This window comes from Juglans microcarpa x Juglans regia, chromosome 2D (assembly GCF_004785595.1).
Source record: "Juglans microcarpa x Juglans regia isolate MS1-56 chromosome 2D, Jm3101_v1.0, whole genome shotgun sequence".
NCBI classification, from domain to species: Eukaryota; Viridiplantae; Streptophyta; class Magnoliopsida; order Fagales; family Juglandaceae; genus Juglans; species Juglans microcarpa x Juglans regia.
In genome coordinates, this window is record NC_054596.1 from 7,778,697 (window position 1) to 7,800,817 (window position 22,121).

At 35.4% G+C, this 22,121-nt stretch overlaps 2 protein-coding genes, 1 long non-coding RNA gene and 1 pseudogene across 3 annotated transcripts; 2 read left to right on the forward strand and 2 right to left on the reverse strand.

The window, feature by feature from the left end:
• Positions 1–8,584: 8,584 nt before the first annotated feature.
• Positions 8,585–10,820, forward strand: LOC121248391 (annotated as a pseudogene).
• On the reverse strand, positions 9,482–13,906 carry LOC121248404. Its single transcript, XR_005937448.1, has 3 exons — positions 12,483–13,906; positions 11,341–11,417; positions 9,482–9,638 (listed from the first exon to the last, which is right to left on the reverse strand). It is a non-coding gene; the product is annotated as an uncharacterized LOC121248404 (long non-coding RNA).
• Positions 12,449–14,476, forward strand: LOC121248390 (UDP-glycosyltransferase 83A1-like). The gene is made up of 2 exons (XM_041146854.1): positions 12,449–12,935; positions 13,593–14,476. The coding sequence occupies exons 1-2, from the start codon at positions 12,449–12,451 to the stop codon at positions 14,474–14,476; spliced, it is 1,371 nt and encodes a 456-aa protein (XP_041002788.1).
• Positions 14,477–17,258: 2,782 nt separating this feature from the next.
• LOC121249205 lies at positions 17,259–17,591 on the reverse strand. Its single transcript, XM_041147928.1, has one exon. The coding sequence runs from the start codon at positions 17,589–17,591 to the stop codon at positions 17,259–17,261; it is 333 nt and encodes a 110-aa protein (XP_041003862.1).
• Positions 17,592–22,121: the final 4,530 nt, after the last annotated feature.

Sequence of the window (22,121 nt, forward strand, 5' to 3'; positions counted from 1 at the left end):
TAAGAACAACAATGAAAAGAATACCAATAAAAAAGGCTTGCTCATTCAATTATGAGGATGCTCCTTATCATTTCATATCATATATTTTATATATTTTAATATTAGTTTTCGTTTTATTTTATTTTTATTAAATTAATCATCAATACACTACATATTTATTATAAAAAAATAAAAAAAAATTAAAATAGATATAGTATGGTATGTATAGAAATGATGAATAAAATTATTCTTGAACTAATAATAGATGCTACTCATTATCTTATATCACATATTTTATATATTTTAATATTATTTTTCTATCATAGAACATTCTCTTTTTTTAGAAAGTAGATAAAAAAAGACTCAGCAAAAAAGTACAATAAAAAAATGCGGAGCAAAAAATGCATAGTAAAAAAGGCACGGAAAAATTTTCAGTTAAAAAAGCGATAAAAAAACACAGTAAAGCAAAAGCAAAAAAAAATAAACAGTAAAAGAACGTACAGGAAAAATATACAGTAAAAAAACGCATAAAAAAGAGTACAGAAAAAATAGCAGAAAAAAAAAAAAAGCACATAAAATACGTACGTAAAGAAACGCAGAGCAAAAAAATGCATAAGAAAAAAGTACAGGTAAAAAACGTACAGAAAAAACGCATTTATAAAAACGTACAGAAAAAGCGCAGAGGAAAAAAAACTTACATAAAAAACGTATAAAAACACGCACAGGTAAAAAACGTACAAAGAAACGCATAAAAAATGTGGAGGAAAAAACGCACATAAAAAACGTACGTAAGGAAATGCAGATAAAAAATGCACGATAAAAAAAGGCACAGAAAAAACGTACAGGAAAAAAATACAGGAAAAAGCATGAAAAAAACGCACAGTAAACGTACATAGAAAATGCACTTACAAAAACGTACAAAGACAGCATGAAAAAACGTACAAAAAAACGTACAGGTAAAAAACGTACAGAAAAAATGCATAAAAAATACACAGAAAAAACGCACTTACAAAAACGTACAAAAAAAAAGGCACAGGTAAAAAAAATTACAGAAAAAAGCATAAAAAAACGCATAGGGAAAAAAAACGTATATAAAAACGCATAAAAAACTTGGAAAAAAACGCACGTAAAAAAACGCAGATAAAAAACGCTCAAGAAAAACGCACAGTAGAAAAACGCATTAAAAAAGTACAGAAAAACGAGTGAAAAAACGTACAGGAAAAAAACGTACAAAAAACGCATAAAAAACGCACGGAAAAAACGCACTTAGAAAAACGTACAGAAAAAAACGCAGAAAAAAGGCTCAGAAAAACGCACAGGTAAAAAAAAAGGTACATAAAAACGCGGATAAAAAAACGCACATAAAAAGCGTACGTCCCGAGCAAACATGTTTTTTCACGGTTGCAAATTCCTAAGATCTTAACATTAGACATTTCAGTGTTTTTTTATTCTTTATTTATAACATATATACTAATCACCACTTATCTCAAAAGTTTAAACTAATGAGAATATATAGATTTTATTATTTATTTTATATATTAACATAAGTATCATTTAGATAGTAAATTAAGATAAAAATTAAAAATTAAAAATTAAATAAAATATTGTTACAATATTATTTTTTAATATTATTATTATTTTAAGATATAAAAAAATTAAATTATTATTATATTTTATGTAAAAATTTTAAAAAATTATAATAATAACATAAAATTAAATGAGATAAAACACGTTACATATCCAAGACGACCTTAAAATCCAGTATCCCATCCTCCAGCTTGTTTTTACGGGAAATGGTATTATTATATAAATTGGAGTCTTTTAGGAACCGTATTCAATGATGAACCACATGTAACTGACGAGTTTTCAAAGGGTTTTATTTGCCTCTGTTTTAGATATATCATATATATGTGTATCCGAATCATCAGCTTTATGACAATACAACAAGTCATATTTTCATATTTAGAAATTTGGGTTTTAGATGGTCTCTTAACTATTGATTTCTCATATTTACAACTCTTTTAACTCTTTTAGCTGTAGATTTTGGTTCTACTTGATTTCCGTGGGAAATTTGAATTATATGGGTCTTTTATCAATTCTGTTGCATACAGACATTTTTGCGTACTCATGACATACTCCACTAATGTGGCAAAATTCAACAATTATTGGTCTTTTATACACAAGGTCTAAGGACCCATTTGGATGCTAAGAGTATCTCAAAATATCTATGAATAATAGTGAGTTAGGAGATACTTGGGGAGAGAGATAAGATAAGATGAGAATTTTGTAAATAATAGTAAGGTAGTTTGTGAATTATGGTGAGATAGTTTGAGTTAAGTATTTATTGGATTTTGAGAAATGAGATAGAAAAAGTTGAATAAAAATATTATAAAATTAAAACATCACTATAATATTTTTTTTCATATATATATTTTTTTTAGATTTGAAGAAGTTGAACTATTTTTTGTCTTTTGTTTGGAAGTTTAGAAAATTTGTAATGATTAGTTTGGAAAAGTTGTAATGATTAGAGTGTTTGTATTTGAGTGATATTTGGAAATGAAATGATAATGATACCCTTATACCTCTTTTATTACTGGTTTTACTACTTTATTTTTTTCTTTTTAATATTGAATCTAGATTAAAAATTTCAGAACATGACCTTCTTGCATAATTTAGAAGGAAATAAATTCAATTAACCAATGTAATTATATAATTTAATTAAAATAAATTCAATTTTATAAAAATTGACTCAAAGAGCAAAAGAAAGTCAATTTTTATAAAATTAAAATTTATTTTTAATTAAATTACATGATTACGTTAATTGATTGAATTTATTTTCTTTTAGATTATGTAAAAAGGTCATGTTATGAGATTTTTAATCCAAATTCAAAGAGTAAAACAAGAAAAAATAGTTGAATAGTAAAATAGTAATAAATGAGGTGTAACTGTATCATATGAGATGATATTAAAGTTATTTTCAAACAACCCCTTAAGTGAGTTTTATGTAAGAGTGTCGGTTCATTTAGATGTGCTTGGATGTATAAAGTTGAGATACTTTTAACTATTTAATGGAATTTTGAAAAAGTGGTGGTCCCATCATTGATTAGTTTGTTTTTGAAATGATTGAATAGTTATTTTATTGATAGGTTTTATTAATAAAACACAATTATTTATTAGAAATTCCACCAAAGCATTTAAAAATTAATTTTCCACATTTTCCCCCAAATTTTTTTAATTCAAATTTTCCCAAACTGAACAATTATCAATTATTAAGACACCATTCTAGTTTGAAATTATTAGATGGAAATTTTATAAAAATGATTTAATAAATACACAAAATAATTATGTCGCTTAGCCCGAATTTACTAGGGATTTTATATTCCATATATATTTTCTACCTAGAATATTATAAAGTACTATCATAGGGAAGAATATGAATAGAAATGATTATTGTAATGCCTCACTGGAAGGCTCAAGCCACATTTATATTCTAAAAGGATTAATCAATGATATAATTAGAGCCCCATTGAAACATTATAAAGAGCAAAAACTTCTCATTCCCAAACAATATCCTTATTATATGAGATATCACAATCTCACCCTTTAAATTTTCAATGTCCTTGTCGGGCCAGTCCATCAAAGGTGGCACGGCTCAAATCTCACATTTCTAGTTGAGATAGGCTCGAATACCATTTGTAACGCCTAAATGGAAGACCCAAGTCACATGACTTATACTCCAAAAAGACTAATTAATTATACAATTGAAGCTCCATTATAAATATTCTAAAGAGCAAGAACTTCTCTTTCTTAAGTAATATGAAATCTTATACACCACCTACTCCTATCACGGGTTCTTAGGATAGTTAATTAAAAATTGGGGGTACCGATTTCTTTTAAGCAAATTCTGGCACCAGTCTTGGTAATGGTCTGCATACTAAAGAGCATTCAAAAAACCCTCAAAAGTTCTTTAATTGTTTGGTATCCCCAAATTATTAGCTTTGGGCAATGAGAGCAAAGCAAAAACTACATGCCCAAGTACATAAAGTAGTGTTACAAATCCACTAGCCTTCTAGTTTTGTAAGCATGCACGTGCGTCTGTTACGAGATAATCAAATCAAATCTTCTGGGGTGGGGTTGAATCAGACAACACAGCATGTAGAAGATTGTGAATTGTGAATCAATGGTAATTTGGTGTTCGAGGTATAAGGGAGTAAAACACACCAGGTCTAAAATAGTTTTCAAGGCTCAGCAATCAAAGGGCTATCACTAGAAAACAAAAGAAGAGAAAGGAAAAGGGGACAAAAGGGTGAGGGTGTCAAGAGGCAAGGAGGTGTTAGGCGAAAGTAAGAGAATGAGATAGAGTCAGACACACCAAGCAAACATTCATCATCACTATCGAGGTGCACGCAAATAGAGGGTCAGATAAAAAGAACAGGGAGCCTACCGTTTGGGGGCTTTTGGCTTCTTCTTCTTCAACCTCTAGAGGGAGAATTCCAGAGAGAATATCTTCTCCAGCAAGTAGATCTTCAACTCCCATTGTACAGTGAGAAATAAGAGGCTACGAGAGACTGTAAACAAGCATATTTTAGTGGAATCTCCCCTCCCCAAACCCTCATGGATGTAGGCCTAGTATCGAACCACGTAAATCTATGTGTTCATCTCTTCTTATTTTCTCTGCATTTAAATAATGTTCACCGCTATGGATGTACGTACCGACACTATACAACCGCACCAGACCACTATCGGGGGCTCCAAACAACACTGATCGAGGCCCAACCTACCTCAGCGCGTCCCGGGAATGGATCTTTCTTCCCTTCTGGGTTGCGCCGTTTTTGGGCATTAACAGTAGCTTCGTCTGTGGGATCAATATTATTTTTTGCACCGGAAGCAGGAGAAGAATGATTTCTCGGCGTGCTAAATAATCTCCAAATGAGCAATGAAACTCTTCCAAATAAGTATCTTCAAACTTTCCACTATTATTTTATGAAAAGCACTACTACAGAAAAGGAGCGAGTGAACCTTTCCTCACCCAGGCGATTAAGTGCATTGCACTTAAGTGCTTTACAATGCACACAATGTTTAAGCTGGAAACCAAACTTCCCAGCCACTTAGGCTGTAAATGCCATTACTTCGTGTACTTTAAGTACACAGTACATTTGGAATACATTGGATGCATACACATGCACAACGGGCAGACATGCCTGCATGAGCGTCACGTCCCAACTGTGCATGGCATGCATGGTGCCATGCATAGTGCAGGTGCGCCAGGCAACGTAGCAAGAATCTTGCGACGGCCCGCCACCGGCCACTGGGTGAGCCCCTGGCGACCTCTATCACCGATCGGATGGCCTCCGCCGCCAGGGACCGTCCGCAACATGCCCAATGAGTTCACATTGCCTACCTCCCGAGGAGCTTATGGCAGCCTGTCGTGAGCTCGCAAAACTGCCGATGGCCACCATTAGGCCCGCCAGCGCCAACAGCAGCGGGAGCGCCACTACGGGGACAACGGAGTGAGGGTGTGAAAAGGCAGGGAGGTGTCAGGAGAAAATAGGAAAGGGAGAAAGGGTCAAACATGCCAATCAGACATCCCTCACCACTACCGAGGCGCACACAAGCAGAGGGTCAAATAAAAGGGACAAAAAGCCTACGGTTTGGAGACTTTTGGCTTCTTCTTTGACTTTTTCTTCAACCTCTAAAAGGAGAGCTATAGAGAGAACATCTTCTCCATCAAGTAGAACTTCAGCTTCTATTGTATAGTGAAAAATGAGAGGCTACGAGAGATTGTAAACAAGCATATTATAGTAGAATCTTCCCTCCCCAAACCCCCCTCGGATGTAGGCCTAGTGCCAAACTACATAATCCTATGTGTTCATCTCTTCTTATTTTCTTTACATTTAAATACTGCTCACCGCAATGAATGTACACATCGACACCATACAGCCACACCGGACTACTGCCGATGGCTCCAAACAACATCGATCAAGTCCCAGCCTACCTCAACGTGTCCCGTGAATGAATTTTTCTTCCCTTCCAGGCTGCACTGTTTTTGGGCGTTAACACGATGAGTGTTTCATTTTTTTTACTAGTTGAAACTAGGTTTCGGTTCTAAGAATCCCAATAATTGTTTGAAAACTCGAGTTTTGTATTCCCATCCTATGAGTGGTTGATAAACTAGCATTATAATTTTCTATCCAACAAAAAGTGTATGCACTGCATTTTGTGGGTGTGTTCTTTACAGTTCTTCAAAAACTAAAAAAAAAAAAAAAAAAAATTCTTTGACTCAAGCATCCAAGCTCAGTAATAGACATTTTCTTTGGAGTGTGCATCCAAATATCATCATTATAGCCAAAGAGAGGGGCTACCAACCGGACGGGTGAGAAATTCATTTTTACACCTGCAAATGAGTAACTGACACATATAAGTTGTAGCAAACTAAATAATAGGCTGGCATGCAGGGAATCATTTTATTTTATTTTTTTCGAAAGGATAAGTTCCAACCCTCTCTCTCTCTCTCCCCCTCCTCCAACAGCTTCCTCCCCCCACAGCCGATTTCTTCATTTTTTAGTGAAATGATGTGCGCCCATCTCTTCATATATATCTCTTTGCTGGTGGCTAGTTACCTTTCCACTTCTTATTTGCAAATCACTCTTCATTTGCTCCCATTTCAAGCATCAGAGTTACTATCCTACTTCAACTTCATGGGGACAGATTTCAGAGCAACTCAAAATAACAACCACAACCTAGCTTAATATGCAGAATAAATAAATAAAAAACTTACAGATACTTGCTAAAATCGACTAGGTTCCAGAACGAGTTGAGGGAGGGAGATGAGTTTGTTCCAAATCACTCTCAACAGAATCTCTCGATGAAGGTGAGACGAAGGGAGAAAGGAAAAAGGGAATAGGAGAAAGAGGTGAAAGTGAAGAGGAGAAGGAGGAGAGGAGAGATGGGCTGTGGAGAGGAGAGGAGATGAGGGAACAGACAGAGAATATGAAATGAAAAAAATGGAGGAGATGGGACGAAGGGAGAAAGAAAAAATTCACTAAACTCGCACACATCATAATACACATAAGTCCTATATGTGTTGAAATTCTATTGACCGGTGTAAAAAGGCAAAACACACCCGACCTGTTTGAAGCATTTCTCATAGCGAAATTGCCTGTATCCAACTGAATGGGATACCTTTCTTGTGCTGGCATTACCTCGCCGACCACTTCCTTGGAGAATAAGATCCTCTATTTTTACATGGACTCTATCCATTTCACTTCAAATATAAAAGGGTCGCTGTCCCTTTCTTGGGAAATAGCTATGTTTGCGTTGTGCAGAAGGATTTGACCATGATGAAAATCGTAACATTCGGCGCTGTGAAATCAAGAAGATTTAGCAACTTCACGATGAAAACATAAGAGCAAGATCTTTACAACTTTAAGATGAGTGTGATGAATCCTATTGCAGTGTGGTCAGTCCTCTAAGGATCTCAAAAACCTTTAACAATTGGTTGTTGCTTTAGTTCCAAGTTGATATTTCCTTCCAGGAAGTAGTTCTTGGGAGCAATCCAAAATGGTTTTGCGATGCTATCTGACCTCTTAGAAGTGGAACAAATCGGATAGCAAGGGCAGAGCATTGTAAGGTTGGATGTGAAACTTGAGCTGCAATTGTTGCTAAAAATAGAGGAACCTTACAAATTAAAGTAAAATGTGATGCCTTATATCTATTTTACAGACTTGTAACTAGATCTGTAGTCAAAGATGATAACAATAATGGAAGGGGGCAAATCCCAAGCCAAAGATCCATTTAACAACTAAGCAAATTTGTCAAAATCTGATCGGTTTAATAATATTTTCCAACCTCATCTGGACGGCAACCATCTAGACTTTTGCATGTTAATAAAAATAATAATAACAATAAAAAAAGAGCTCTTCTACGTACAAGCAAATTTGCAGACCAATCTATGCACCAATGTTGACGTAGACTATTTTGTCAAATGTTCATTTTCAAATCTGTACTGTTTCATTAAAGTCTACATTTCCACCTTAGCATTGATGCGCGTATTGGTGTGCAAATCCGCTTATAACCAGATTTTTCCATTAAAAAAAAAAAAAAAAAAACTCGGGACAGTAACATGGAACATGCTTGAGTTTAATAGTAAGATGCTCAACATTTTAGTTACTTGCATGAGAGCACTTGTGTGTAGCCTCAGCAATATTTTAGTATCTTATCAACCATTTCACACATACCTGGCTCTTCACCAAAATTAGTTTCTTATGTGGTTTATAGAGCAATAAAGCCACAAAGATAATCCCATTCACTGAAAAGGATATATAATATTCATTACATCAATATTTCAACAAAGCTGACAGGAAAAGCATAAAAACAACAATTATAGACATCATTGATGATAATTTTAAATAGGGAGCACTGAACATCATAAAGTCAAGGCAGCCAATTAAAATAGCAAATGAATCAGCAATACTCCAATTCAACATCCCCAGAAAATCATAGCACATGAAGACAGAGAAACTGTCGCTTACTCCCAACCAATCCATAAAACTAACATGAGCTAGTGTCCAAAACAATGTATATACCACAGGAAACTGAAAAGCAACAGAAAGAGCTAGCTAGAATGGGCAATCCACATGTTCTGGTTATACCGTTTCCAGCACAAGGCCATATCATACCTCTGCTGGAGTTATCACGGCACTTAGTCGATCATGGCTTCAAAATCACATTTGTAAATACAGAGTATAATCATGAGCGAATCATGAATGCAATTGGAGTGAAGGACAAAATAGGGGATCAAATCCATATGGTCACCATTCCGGATGGAATAGAGACCTTGGAGGACAGAAAAAAGCCAGGAAAGTCATCAGGAGCAGTCTTGAATGTTATGCCTGGGAAGCTGGAGGAGCTCATTGATCGGATTAATGGATCGAACGTTGAAGAGATCACTTGTGTCCTTGCTGATCAGAGTATTGGATGGGCCCTAGAAATTGCAGAGAAGAAGGGGATCCGACGAGCTGCCTTCTGTCCTGCAGCAGCCGCACTATTGGTCTTAGTACTTAACATCCCAAATTTGATCAGAGATGGAGTTATTGCTGATGATGGTGAGTTTCTCTTTTACTAACTATTTGGTTGTTCTTACAGCATACACTAGACAATGACCATACAGATTTTTCTTCATAATGAATTCACCCTCCTAGACGTAACCGTAATCCAGCATGCACATGCTAGAAATGCAGGAATCAGTTGGAACCAATATACTTTAGGAAAATACAGACAAGAACTCGGAAAGTTGGGATGAGACCTCAACTTGGACAGTTTATTTGAGTAGAGTACAAAAGATATATTGGGAGTGTCTTGACACTGAACATGAAAGAGAAAAAAGTGATGCATAACAGAAAAAATCAGAGAAAATGTGATCATCATATGATATTTTTTGTAGCCACAATCCCACAAACGAAACGAGTGAAAGCTAGACAGGCTCAGGCATCACTTGCACCATATAGCCCTCCAATATGTTAAAAATGAAGTCATCATTGAGTACTATTTGATATTTCTTCTCTGCCAAATCATCCTTTGCCCTTCAGAGTACCACTGCCTTCTCTTTCAACACCCAGGTGCCTTCCTTTTACAAGCATATGAACATTGAGTGTCACTGCCTTTACAAGCACATTCAGTAATCAGAAAGCTATACACATACTCTAACAATCAACCCAAATAGATCATTGTAATAATCATAACCAACTAGCATATCCTGGAAAATACATTTAGTAGTCCGTACAAAGATGTGGTATCTCCTAATATATTTTCAAGATATCTAACTAAAATTGTTGTCTAGGTAACCATTCACATGGGATTAGCCCATGAAACTCACCTTCCAACTCCTATTTACAGGGGAGGAGATGTCATTTGCCCAAGGACTAGATATTAATTTACAGAATTGGTCATAGAACTCATATAAGGATGACCATAAGTGATACATGGATGTTCATTGTCATATGGTCCTAACCTTCAATGAAAATTCTGCATGCAGGAACTCCACTGAAAAAGCAGACAATTCGTCTCTCCCCAGAAATTCCGGCCATGAACACAGAACAATTATTGTGGGTCTGCCCTGGCAACTTGCCCATGCAGAAAAATATTTTTGAACTTTTAGTAAGAAATATCAAGTCTGTGAAAGCGGCCGAGTGGCTGCTTTGCAACTCAACTTATGATCTTGAGCCTGCCGCATTTACCTTGGTTCAGAATATTCTACCTATAGGTCCACTTTTGGCAAGCAACCAGCTATGAGACTCAGTAGGAAACTTTTGGACAGAGGATGCAACTTGTCTTAACTGGCTCGATCAACAGCCACCACACTTAGTGATATATGTTGCATTTGGAAGCTTCACAATCTTTGACCCAACCCAGTTCCAAGAATTGGCTTTGGGGCTCGAACTCTGCAACAGACCCTTTTTGTGGGTGGTGCGGCCAGATATCACAGATGGGACAAGTGATGCCTACCCAAAAGGATTTCAAGACAGAGTAGCCACTAGTGAGCAGATGATGGGTTCTGTAGCACAACAGAAGATTCTGAGCCATCCCTCAGTTGCTTGCTTCCTTAGTCACTGTGGTTGGAACTCCACGATTGAAGGTGTTAGCAATGGGATCCCATTCTTGTGCTGGCCTTATTTTGCTGAGCAACTTCTGAGCGATGAAACATTAAAAGTAAGGGCTTTGGATCTCAAGAAATTAGTCATGGCAAGCATCAAAGAAGGCGGTGCGTGTCATAATAATTTAAAGAATTTCATTGAATGGATGAAAGCCTAGAGAAGTTCCGCATACAGTTTCTAGACTTAATTTGCACCTATCTCTTATTCTCTTTTTTTCTTCAGATTTTATGAGAAATAAATTACTTCAAAAGAGGAAGGAGAGCAACAATGAAAAGAACATCAATAAAGAAGACTTGCCTATTGACTAATCTCCCAAGTGAACATGTTTTTTCACTGTTGCAAAGTTCCTAAGATCTTGATTATGGTCTGACCAACAGCTTTTCAGAGAGAAAAGGCAGATCTCCGCCACTTCAATTGAAGTTTCAATATTTGCCAATTTTACACTTTGTTGAAAGATACAGTGTAATAATCTGACCTGTTCTCATTATTTCAAATTGACATTGTTTCGAGTCTTCGACATAAATTATAAACAGGTGAAAACGAAGATCCAAGAAACTTTTCTCCCCCCCCCCCCCCCACCCCCCCTCAAAAAACGTCATTGACCATAGTTGACATCCATCATAACATAACGATCATTGGTAATCTTACAGCACACACAACTTGAGTGAGAACCAGTTGTTGAATAACACGTGGTTGCTATGGTGCATACCTTTCAATCAACTAGTTGTGTGCAGTTTTCTTCCAGAGAGATACATAACAAATTTTGTGCACCAGAAGATCCAATACCTATCACAATTTAATGTCATTAAGTAATATACTCAGCATAGTGATAGGTTAGAATGTGCATTCTGCCATCTTAAACTGCATATGCCCTAACATAAAGTTAAGGGCATTATATTAGAACTTGATGGTCTAGGGGATGTGGTTTCAGATTCCTCCATAAATATTGCCCAACACATGGCAGATTTGACTGAAATGGAGTGAAGAGTGGAATCAAGGCTCGAAGACAAGATCTTAATGCTTAAGTTAATGGGAAATAATCAATCTCAACATCTGATTAATATTTTAATGTATACGAATCAGTCTGGTAATCAGTACACATTTCGGTATATCCAATTCAAAGAATAGGAATAAACCAAATGGTGGGTTAAAACAGACATTCAGCTGTATTTGATGATTTCAGCTACCTAATCTCAATCAATATCAGGCACATCTGAGCCTACTAAAGGAACAGGGACTTGATGTATTGGCAACAAAGGGACTGACAGTATAGAAGCCAAATTTGTGTCACTATAAGCACAAACTAAAGCTGGTAGCCTAAAAGGCAATATGACTCCTACAAGAACAAAAGATAATGACATTATAGGTAAAGCAAATATAAGAAACAACAGAGTGATAAAACTTAAGCCATTGAACAAGAGAGAACTAAATTCCATGAGAAATGAAACAAAAAATTGCAATCAAGATGAAACAAAAAGACAAAAAATGAAGAAGGCTCTAAAGAGAAGAAGCGATGGCAGATTCCTCAACTTTGAGATTAAAAAATCGAAATCCATGAAGACAAGTGGCCATTGGACAAGAGAGCACTAACATCCATGAGATTAAGACAGTAAAGAAAGACCTGAAGAGAAAAAAATAACGATGGCAGATTCCCCAACATTGAGATCAACTAAAACTCAATGCCATGAAAGAGAATATGTCGAGCTTTGGATCCTCAGCCACACCTCCCAAAATCCTTATAAATATGACGAATTTGGTTTTAGAAACTCTATTCACATTGCAGCTGAATCTAGAAAGAGTGAAAATAAAAAACAAAGATGGGAAAAGTAAAACCACATATTTTAGCCATACCTTATCCAGCACAAGGCCATGTAATCCCACTAATGGAGTTCTCACTACGCTTAGCCAAACATGGGTTCAAAGTCACGTTTGTGAACACAGAGTATAATCACAAGAGGGTTGTGAGTGCTTTGGCAGAAAAGAAGCACTTGGAAAATCAAATTCATCTAGTTTCAATTCCAGATGGGATGGATCTGTCGGAGGATAGAAATGAGCTGGGTAAGCTATCTGAAGCCATTCTCCGGGTCATGCCTGGGAAGCTGAAGGAACTCATAGAAGACATCAACAGATTGAAAGGTGATAATATCACTTGTGTCATTGCTGATTTTAGCATGGGGTGGGCTCTGGATGTGGCAGAGAAGATGAAAATACAGCGGGCTGCCTTCTGGCCTGCCTCGAGTGCAGTACTTGCCTTGATACTTAGAATCCCAAAGCTAATTGATAGTGGAATCATCAACAATGATGGTGAGATATCCTGCCCCTAACTTTTGACCATTGAGCGCCATCACTGCTTAACAAATTTAACAGTTTTACTTAATGATAATACCCACCCGTCCGAAAGTATTGTAAAATTCATGATTATGAAATTAATAAACTGCTTACATAAGTAGAAAAAGGGTGTCATTTGTAAGAATCTGCTGAAGCATGATAGCAAACTTAAGAATATAAAAACTAAAATGCATGCTTTCAGATGATTCAAGCAGTATATGCTGTAGTCAAGAATTATTTTGGAAGAGCCAGAACCAATCAGAATACATACATAACATGAAGATGTTTCTACTTTAGGCCATCTTACTAAATAAAACACTGCATTGTTCTGGGAAACCATTGTGGTTTAAAATCAGGACAAAGTTAGAAGCAACATACAAACTGGATTAGCAGAAGTATAACACACGTGTGCACACAGAAAAACAAAATCTAAGTAAATGCCGAACATAGTGATTATCTTTGTCCAGTTTTCTCTAATGAAATCAGATATTGTTTTGCCTATGCAAGATTTTTTATTATCTTTGGCTTCCGAGGACCATGCTGGTAATGCAGGGAGTTCAATGATAGAAAACCATAATGACATCTTCCTCCTGCATTCTTCTTTTTGTTTCGTTTTATTTTGTGTTTTTATAGGAACTCCAATGGAAAACCAGATGATTCAGTTGGCACAGGACATGCCTGCCATGAGCTCAAAAAACTTTATTTGGGCCTGCATCGGCGACTTAACTTCACAGAAAATTATTTTTGAACTTATAGTTAGAAACAACTCCTCTGTGAAAGTTGCTGACTGGCTGATCTGCAACTCCGATTATGACCTCGAGCCAGCGGCATTCAGAATGACTCCAGAGATTATACCAATCGGCCCACTTTTGGCAAGCAACCGCGGTCAGAATCCAACTGGAAACTTCTGGCAGGCAGATAAAACTTGTTTAGAATGGCTTGATCAACAGCCACGACACTCAGTCATATACGTTGCATTTGGAAGCTTTACGATTTTTGACCAGACCCAATTCCGAGAATTGGCTTTAGGTCTTGAGCTATCAAACAGGCCATTCCTTTGGGTTGTAAGGCCAGATATCACCGAAGGAACAAGTGATGCCTACCCAGTAGGATTCCTAGACAGAGTAGCCAGTCGCGGACGGATGGTTGGCTGGGCACCTCAACAGAAAGTACTCAGCCATCCTTCCATTGCTTGCTTCTTGAGCCATTGTGGTTGGAACTCAACCATAGAAAGTGTATGTAATGGAATTCCTTTCTTGTGCTGGCCTTACTTTGCTGACCAGTTTCATAACGAGAGCTACATCTGTGATGTTTGGAAGGTTGGACTGAAGTTTGACCGAGATGAAAGTGGGATCATTACCCAAGGAGAAATCAATAAAAAGGTGAAGGAACTTCTCGGTGATGAGAACTTCAAATTGAGGGCTTTGAATCTCCAAGAAAAAGTTACGAATAGTGTCAAGGAAGGTGGCTTCTCTTACAAAAATCTCAACAGATTCATTGAATGGCTAAAGGCATAGACTTTGCATTCTCATGTTTAGTTGGATCCCGAATTTGTTTGATATGTTTCTATTTTTCAGTAATGAAAGAATCAGACTTCATGCAAAACACATGCTCTATGCATTTATCGTTAGTAGAATAGAACTTCAAGGGGACTGAAAGTGAAGCACCAAAGTTTCAAGGATAAATATGGTATTCCATGCACTCACCTTGCGCTAACAGCTACGAGCCCTTTTTTCCCTTTGAGAACTCTTTTTCCGAGAAGATATCAGACATCCACTTTCTTCTCGTTTACTGGTTGTGCTGCATCGTAACAATATACATGGCAGCTAATTTCCTAATTCTAATACATATATCGTGTCAACACTTTATTTTCCATGTATATAACATGACTTTCATAGTATAAATGGAAAATTTTCGAGATTAAGATCTTACAAGTTTATATAAGGTCAATTATTCCGAGGACAAACCTTAAGGGTGCGCAATGATGAGCCTGGTTTGGTTGTAAAGTTAGAAATTATCTCATCTCATCTCATTTTATATAATTATTACAATTTATCTAAATTCTCAAATTATAAAATAAAAATAATATTAAAAAGTTATATTCTATCAGTATTTTATTTAATTTTGGAAGGAGGCATATTTTTACCAAGTCTACGTTCAAAAGCGAATACAGAGGATTCCTAGAGAACAAGAGAACGAAATACAAATCACACATCTCCCCAACAACGCGAACACGAACACGAACACGAACGTCGATGGAAGAGAGATAGACGACAAGTGAGTGGCCAGAGTCAAGGTGCAAAGGCGGTGAGCAGGACGCATTGCACTAGCTATACCATTCCCAGCTCACGGCAATGTTAATGCCCTCATTGAGATATCATATTGAAGGACTTTATGGACCGTGTTCTTCATTCAATCCAGAACTAATAAAACTCTTCGTGAAGTTCTTCATGACATGTAATATGAATACTCGCATTATATTTTGTGAAAGTACACTCTTTGATTCAAACATAACTTCTTGACCCAAGCCTGTTAAGATGGGAGACGAACTTACAATGGGTATTCGGGGGAGGTTTCATTGATTTGAAGAGCAAGAGGCTGAAATTGATTCTGGGTTCGCACAATGTGGAAGCGGATACTCGACGAACTTCGTCGGAGCTGTTGACTCGCCGGGAGATGGCATCGCCGGTGTAGTGGTGTTGGTGAAGTTAGAGCTGTGTTGTGTCTGTAAGGGTGATGTGAGCACTTGATTGGGATGAAATCCCCATTAACGATCAAGCTCGAGTGTGTAATTCCTTAGATTTACGACGACAACGACAGGGACGCCGTGATAAAATCTCTGCTCCCGGCTTGATGAAAGTAGTTATATATCGAATGGAGGTTGCCGACAAAATAAATATAATTTTTTTAGAAACGGATAGGAATCGTCGTTATAAATAATCTCCTAAAGGCGTGATTTTAACTTGTTGGAGCAACAAAATTCGACGAATAATCTCCTAAGTACTCTTAGGCCAGTTTGAGTAGATAGTTTTAAATAGTTAAAAATTAAATAAAATATTATTATAATATTATTTTTTAATAATATTATTATTTTAAAATTTTAAAAAATTAAATTATTTATTATCTTTAATATAAAATTTTGAAAAAATTATAATAATAAAATGAATTGAGATAAAATTATTTATGTAGCCAAATGTAACCTTAGTACCCCCCATTTGATAATTATGTCTGCCAATTATTAACAACTTTTTTTTTATGTTTTTTGGGACTTTTGAAAATTCAATTTTGAAATTAATTTTAAAAAATCGTATTACAATGTGTTTTTATTTTATAATATTTTTCTGATTGCGGTTATAGTATTAATCCAAAATGTAACGTTTTCAAGGTGTAATGATGATCAAACTCCCAATTAGACCAAATGTACATCCGTACAGAGGGCAAACACCCCTAAAGAAATGGCTTTTGCACGTGGGTGTCTTGACTGTCCGAGTAAATTCGTCCCTCTGTCATCACAATCACAGCATGCCACAGCTTGGGGAGAAAGGACATGCAGCTTCTGCAGTCCATTTCACTGAGATATTTATTCTTTCTTATCAGAATGCCCACCATCCCCTCACCCTTCTTTTTTTGCAGAGGCAAGGCAATGACTGTCACCACCTCATCCCCATGCTCACTGTCACAGAGACATGGGTCTGCCTTTCCAATGTCTTGCCTGCATTCTTTTTATTTTTATTTTTATTTATTCTTTCAGATCGACCAAACAAGAGAGAGGTGTCAACTCGTGATTGAGATATACAGCACGGAGAAAATATCTTTCCGTTTCATCTCAATCTCAGTCTATGCAACAGATATGATAAAATTGCCTAAAATTCGAGTCTCAATTGTTAGTTATTACACAAACCCATGAGCAAATTTCAATGGCTTCATCCACCCAGAGAGAGGGGAAGAAATTTGCTATGAACTCTCAAATCCGAATGCAAGTGTGCTGTGATTCTTCACCAATCTTCTCATTCTGCCAACTACCTACTAAAGCACTTACCCAAATGTAACCAAAAACAACAGAAAAACAGAAAAAAATAAAACAAAATATATATGGTGCCAAGAAAACTTGGATGGAGGATGGAGAGAGTTGAGAAGATAGAGCCCGAGATGTTTCTACTAATTAAAAGTTCCAAACTTTCCATTCCATCTCTATTTTTCTCCACTTTCTACGCATCCAAACAGACCATGCAAAATCCAAAAATAACAGGAAAAAAAAGGCTCTATTTTTTTTTCTTTTTCTTTTACAATGAAAGTAAACTATAGTACAACAGTCTCCCTCCCACTAGACCCATAAAACTCAAGGAGTCTCTGCAACATCACGACCTGGGTTCTCAAGAGAAGGATGTATTCTGCGGTTTCTTGGAACAGCTGGTCTGGTTTTATTATCTCGGCGCCATTACTGCCTACTGGAATAAGGTTCTTGAGGGCCTCCAACTTGGCTGAGATTTCGGAGCATGTCCGCCCACCATTGTTGAAGCAGTTTCTCCGATCTCTATAAGAACGTGCATGGAGCCGTCTTCTCGAGTTGGTTCTTCTGGTTCTTCTCAGGAAGGTTTTACTACTCTGGTGCTTCTCTGAGGTTGAGCTCATTGTTTCTATGAAACGTAATGGAAGGGAGGGCTCGGGATATAAGTAATGGCAGGTTGAATCAATGCCACTTGGTTTGGCCTTTTTTACGGGAATGCCAAACTTCGGCTTTTTTTTTTCTCTCTCCTTCTTTTTTTAATACTTTTTTGGCTTACGTTAATTTTACAAAAAGGGTACGCTTTTTAAATCAGATACTTCTAATAAACAAATTTACTTTAGGGTTATTTTAAATATAGTTTATAAAATCGTAAAACTAAAATTTCCGCATATTAAAGCAACAAATCATGTTTATATAAGAGATATTATATTTTTAAGTCAGTATATAGATTATATCATTTATCAAATGATTATATTTTATTTATAAAATAAAAATTTTAAAATTTATCTCCAAACAAAATTACACTAAAATATGGTATCTAATAATCTATTTTGTTTGTTTGTTTTTTCATGTCTATTATGATAGGTCCTTAATTGGATATAGAAATTGTTTTATTTTATTTTAATTTTTTTATTATTATTATAATTTTTTTAAATTTTTACATAAAATATAATAAATAATTTAATTTTTTAAAATTTTAAAATAATAATAATATTAAAAAATAATATTTTAAAAATATTTTGTTTTAATTTTAATTTAAAATCAAAATATCTCGTCTGGGCGTAGGCCGTGCAACTCCTGATTATTACCTGTTCAGTTTGAGCAGTGTGCCATGTTAATGAATAAATTTAACCTAAATGTTGCTTCTGAGTGCATGACCAATAGGTTTACGTCATTTGTGCTGCATATGTATTGACTTTGTCAGTGTTATTAATGTTCTAAATAGTTTCTCTTTTTCCTCGGAATAACCTAATTAAATAACTTAAAAAAAAAACAAATACTTTTTTAAATATACATATATTAAAGGAAGGCATAATTTTTAGTACACTTTGTGGCACATGATTGGAGAATTAAAATATAAATAAATAAATAAATATTGACGTTGAGACTCAGTAGTACTTGGTACTTACTACTGTACACCAATTTGGTATGTGAGTTGAAAACAGACGGGCTTAATTAGAGCCACAGGGCACAACTTGCGAGCCACGCGGGTAGAAAGCCTGCCCCCTTCTGTGAATGGCACATGGGATAACCGGGACCTTCCATTTTTTCACCTTCTCCCCCATACCCTTTCAATCATGTGAAATTATGACAATCCAAATAAAAAGGAAAAACAAAACAAAAGATACTTTGGACATATCATATGTTTACATGTCGTATGAACAGTCATTTCCATTATCCAAACTCTCATTGTTCAAAACTTACTTATACCGTTCATTGTGGTTTATGCAACATATTTAAGTGTTTATTTTAATTATTATTATTATGAGTAATGCTACGTATAGTTGTAGAGTGTACAAATGTCGTACATTCGTTTTGAAAAATAATAAAGTTCACTATTAAAAAATTATTATTTTTTCATGTGAGTTTTTTATTTATTTTTTTTTTTTAAATAATTACACGGCATTTGCGCACTCACGACCACAAGTGCAACTATCTTTTCTCTACTAAAAATAGGGCGACAAAGACCTCATCCATTTTTTTTCCCCATTCCCCGGTACAAAGCTCTCCTCTAACTCATATGTAAGTTCAGATATTAGACAGGTCACAGCATGCAGAACAAGAGCCAAAGGGCAATTCCGACAATTGCATGAAAGAGAGGGGTTGCAGGCTAGTAGTAACGGGGCTGTGACTTCTCTAAATGGTGCATGTGAAGGAGATATGGGCCAGCAAGGCAGGGAAAAAAAAAAAGCCTTGTTGGAATTGAGAGAAAGAGAGCCTAAGCACATGGGGAAGCACATGCAGGGGAGGGGTCTTGGAGTGTAGCTTTGAGGAGATCAGGGGAGCATGTGACAAAGGAGGGACAGTGAGGCAGCACGAAATGTACAGCATGTTCTGCACATTCCCTGCATAGAACTCATCCCTTTTCCTCTCTCTCTCTCTCTCTCTCTCTCTCTCTCTCTTCCAAAAAGAGCTTTTATTTGTAATTGTTTCCTCCTCTTACTTTACTTGTTAAATGAACCCCTAATCAGTACCCTATCTCCATATAGATTTTACCTGATTTTGCACCACATGTTTACACCCTTCAATCCCAAGCTACGTCTCAATCCGGCATGTGTGACATGTGTATTTAGTGCATGTGATTTCTTTCTTTCCTTCCTTCCTTCTTCATATCAAATTCCTTTTTTTTCTCCTTTCATTAAAGTAATCTGCACTGCAGAGACTCTCTGTCCTGCAGAAAAACAAAAGTTGCTTGTTCTTCACCTTGAATATTGTTTCTTTTCGTCCGGTTCTAATCCATTTTGGAGCTGATTATTAGTTGTTTTTTATTTTGATAACTAAAGCTTTTGCCTTTCCCATGGCAGCTCTGCTGGTTTACCCCTTTTACAACATGCTTGATCTCAAGTGTTTATAATTAGAAGAGCATTTGGAATGTGCTTCAACTTACAAAGAGACAATGTAAGACAAATAAATAAATGAAAAAAGCATGTCTGGAAGTGAGAAAGACTACATGATGAAGGTCTTATAAAGAATGCAAGTGTTGCAACTTACATGCATAGAGAGATGTGATGTAACATCTATATGTGGTTCCTCAGCACTCTCTTTGGAAGAGTTTCCAGTGTGTGAATGAATCATGTGCTGGTTTATTCGCTTTATTCCTCTTGTTTTTCAGTCGGCAGAAACTGCCATAATCAACATGGGTCAGGGTCACTTACCCTTTTTGGTTGCAAGCCCTTGACCCACTTGTTTTGTCTAATGTAAACCGTTTCTAGCATTTGGGTTCTGTACTTTATATTCTTTTCCCATTCTATTATTATATGTGTATCTGTTCAGTTTTTTGTTTGGTGTTGATTTGGATTCTGAGGTTTAGGGCCTTAGGCTTCAATTTAGGCCATTCTCACGTTTTATATTGAGTCATAATCAATAAACAAATCTGATTATTTAGAGAGATGAGCCGTCACTCCTTTACCAAACTTAGAAGTCAATCTAGGCTAAAAGAGAAAAAATGACTTTCTTGTGAGAACAATATTTCTATGGGAAGGAAAATATATTTTTTCTATATACAATTTTTGAGGTATAAAAAGGTGGGAGCGAAGGATGATCTTTAAATTATTTCAGAATCAATAAGATCATAGAAAATAATAAAAAATTTATTTACAAGTCTGTTTATTGATATGTTAAATATACTGATGATATAAAAACATGCCAAATTAAGTAGCTTGAAAAATATTTATACTTTTATAAATTTGTAATGACTAACGTGATCTCACATTTACTATTATATTTGCACATAAGTAGCAAAATCTTGATATGAATAACAATTGAAACATATTAGTTGAATCGATAAAAGTGATCGATTGAATTTTTTTTTTTTTTACTTAATAGTTAAGGAATGGAATATTAATGAATTAGTATTTTTTTTATATTTTTAAAAACTTTTTAAAGATATATAAAAATTAATTATAAATAAATAAATAAATGCATTTACACTTATGGTTGAATTCCCGGTCCTTTGTGGCACGGTCCATAACAATTTACCGATGGGCTTTAGAAATTAGGACCCACGTAAGTTGCCATGTGCCATCTACCTATTTTTATGGCAAAAACAAATCTAAATGTAAAATCTAATGCCTCGTGGAGTCATGGTCTCGCAGGGGGCCGTGATTTTCCCTTATTATAACTCAAAATCTATGGAAAACCATGGAAGCCCAGCATAATATTTTGTTTGAGTCAGGCCTGAAGCCCAGGGCCAAGAAAAGAGCAATAAAGTTGGGCCGGCCCATACAAACATCATTGTTAATGACTGTTATATGTAAATATGTGTGTTTAAATAGAATGACAAAAATAAAAAATCACGTATTAATATGTTGGTATGTGGTGTGGATCAGATGATAACCGATAAGTTGAATTTTTCATGTGTACATATACGTACGAGACAATCAATATAAATGACTCTCATAGTTGCATACTATAGATAGACACGCCCTTATGATTAAATATTTAAATGGACTATGGTTTGTTTAATTTGCCTTAATAATTTAGTTATTATGCAAAGTATTGTGTCGTTCGAAGTGTCTTGAGTTGTTGGGAATGTATCTCTCACAAGTCTAATTTCAATAGGAATAATTCCCCCATTAACGTGCATGTTTGATTTTAATTATAATTAGACACAAATTGATTTATATATTTTAAATAATCTACAGATTTGTTAGATGTGGGACATGTTTTATGTCAATTATATAAATAGAAGGACAAAGTTTTAATCCAAATTGGATTGAATGAAACTTCCTTTAACTATTTAAAAAACGAGTTATTCTATTATTATTATTAAATAATAATATTTAATTTATAAAATTTAAAATTTATCTTTTAAATTAAATTTATTTTATATATCAACTTGATAATATATATATTATATATATATATATGGTATTTATAGAGATATAGGAGAGAAAATGAAACTTCCTCATTATAAATCATGTATCCCAGATCCA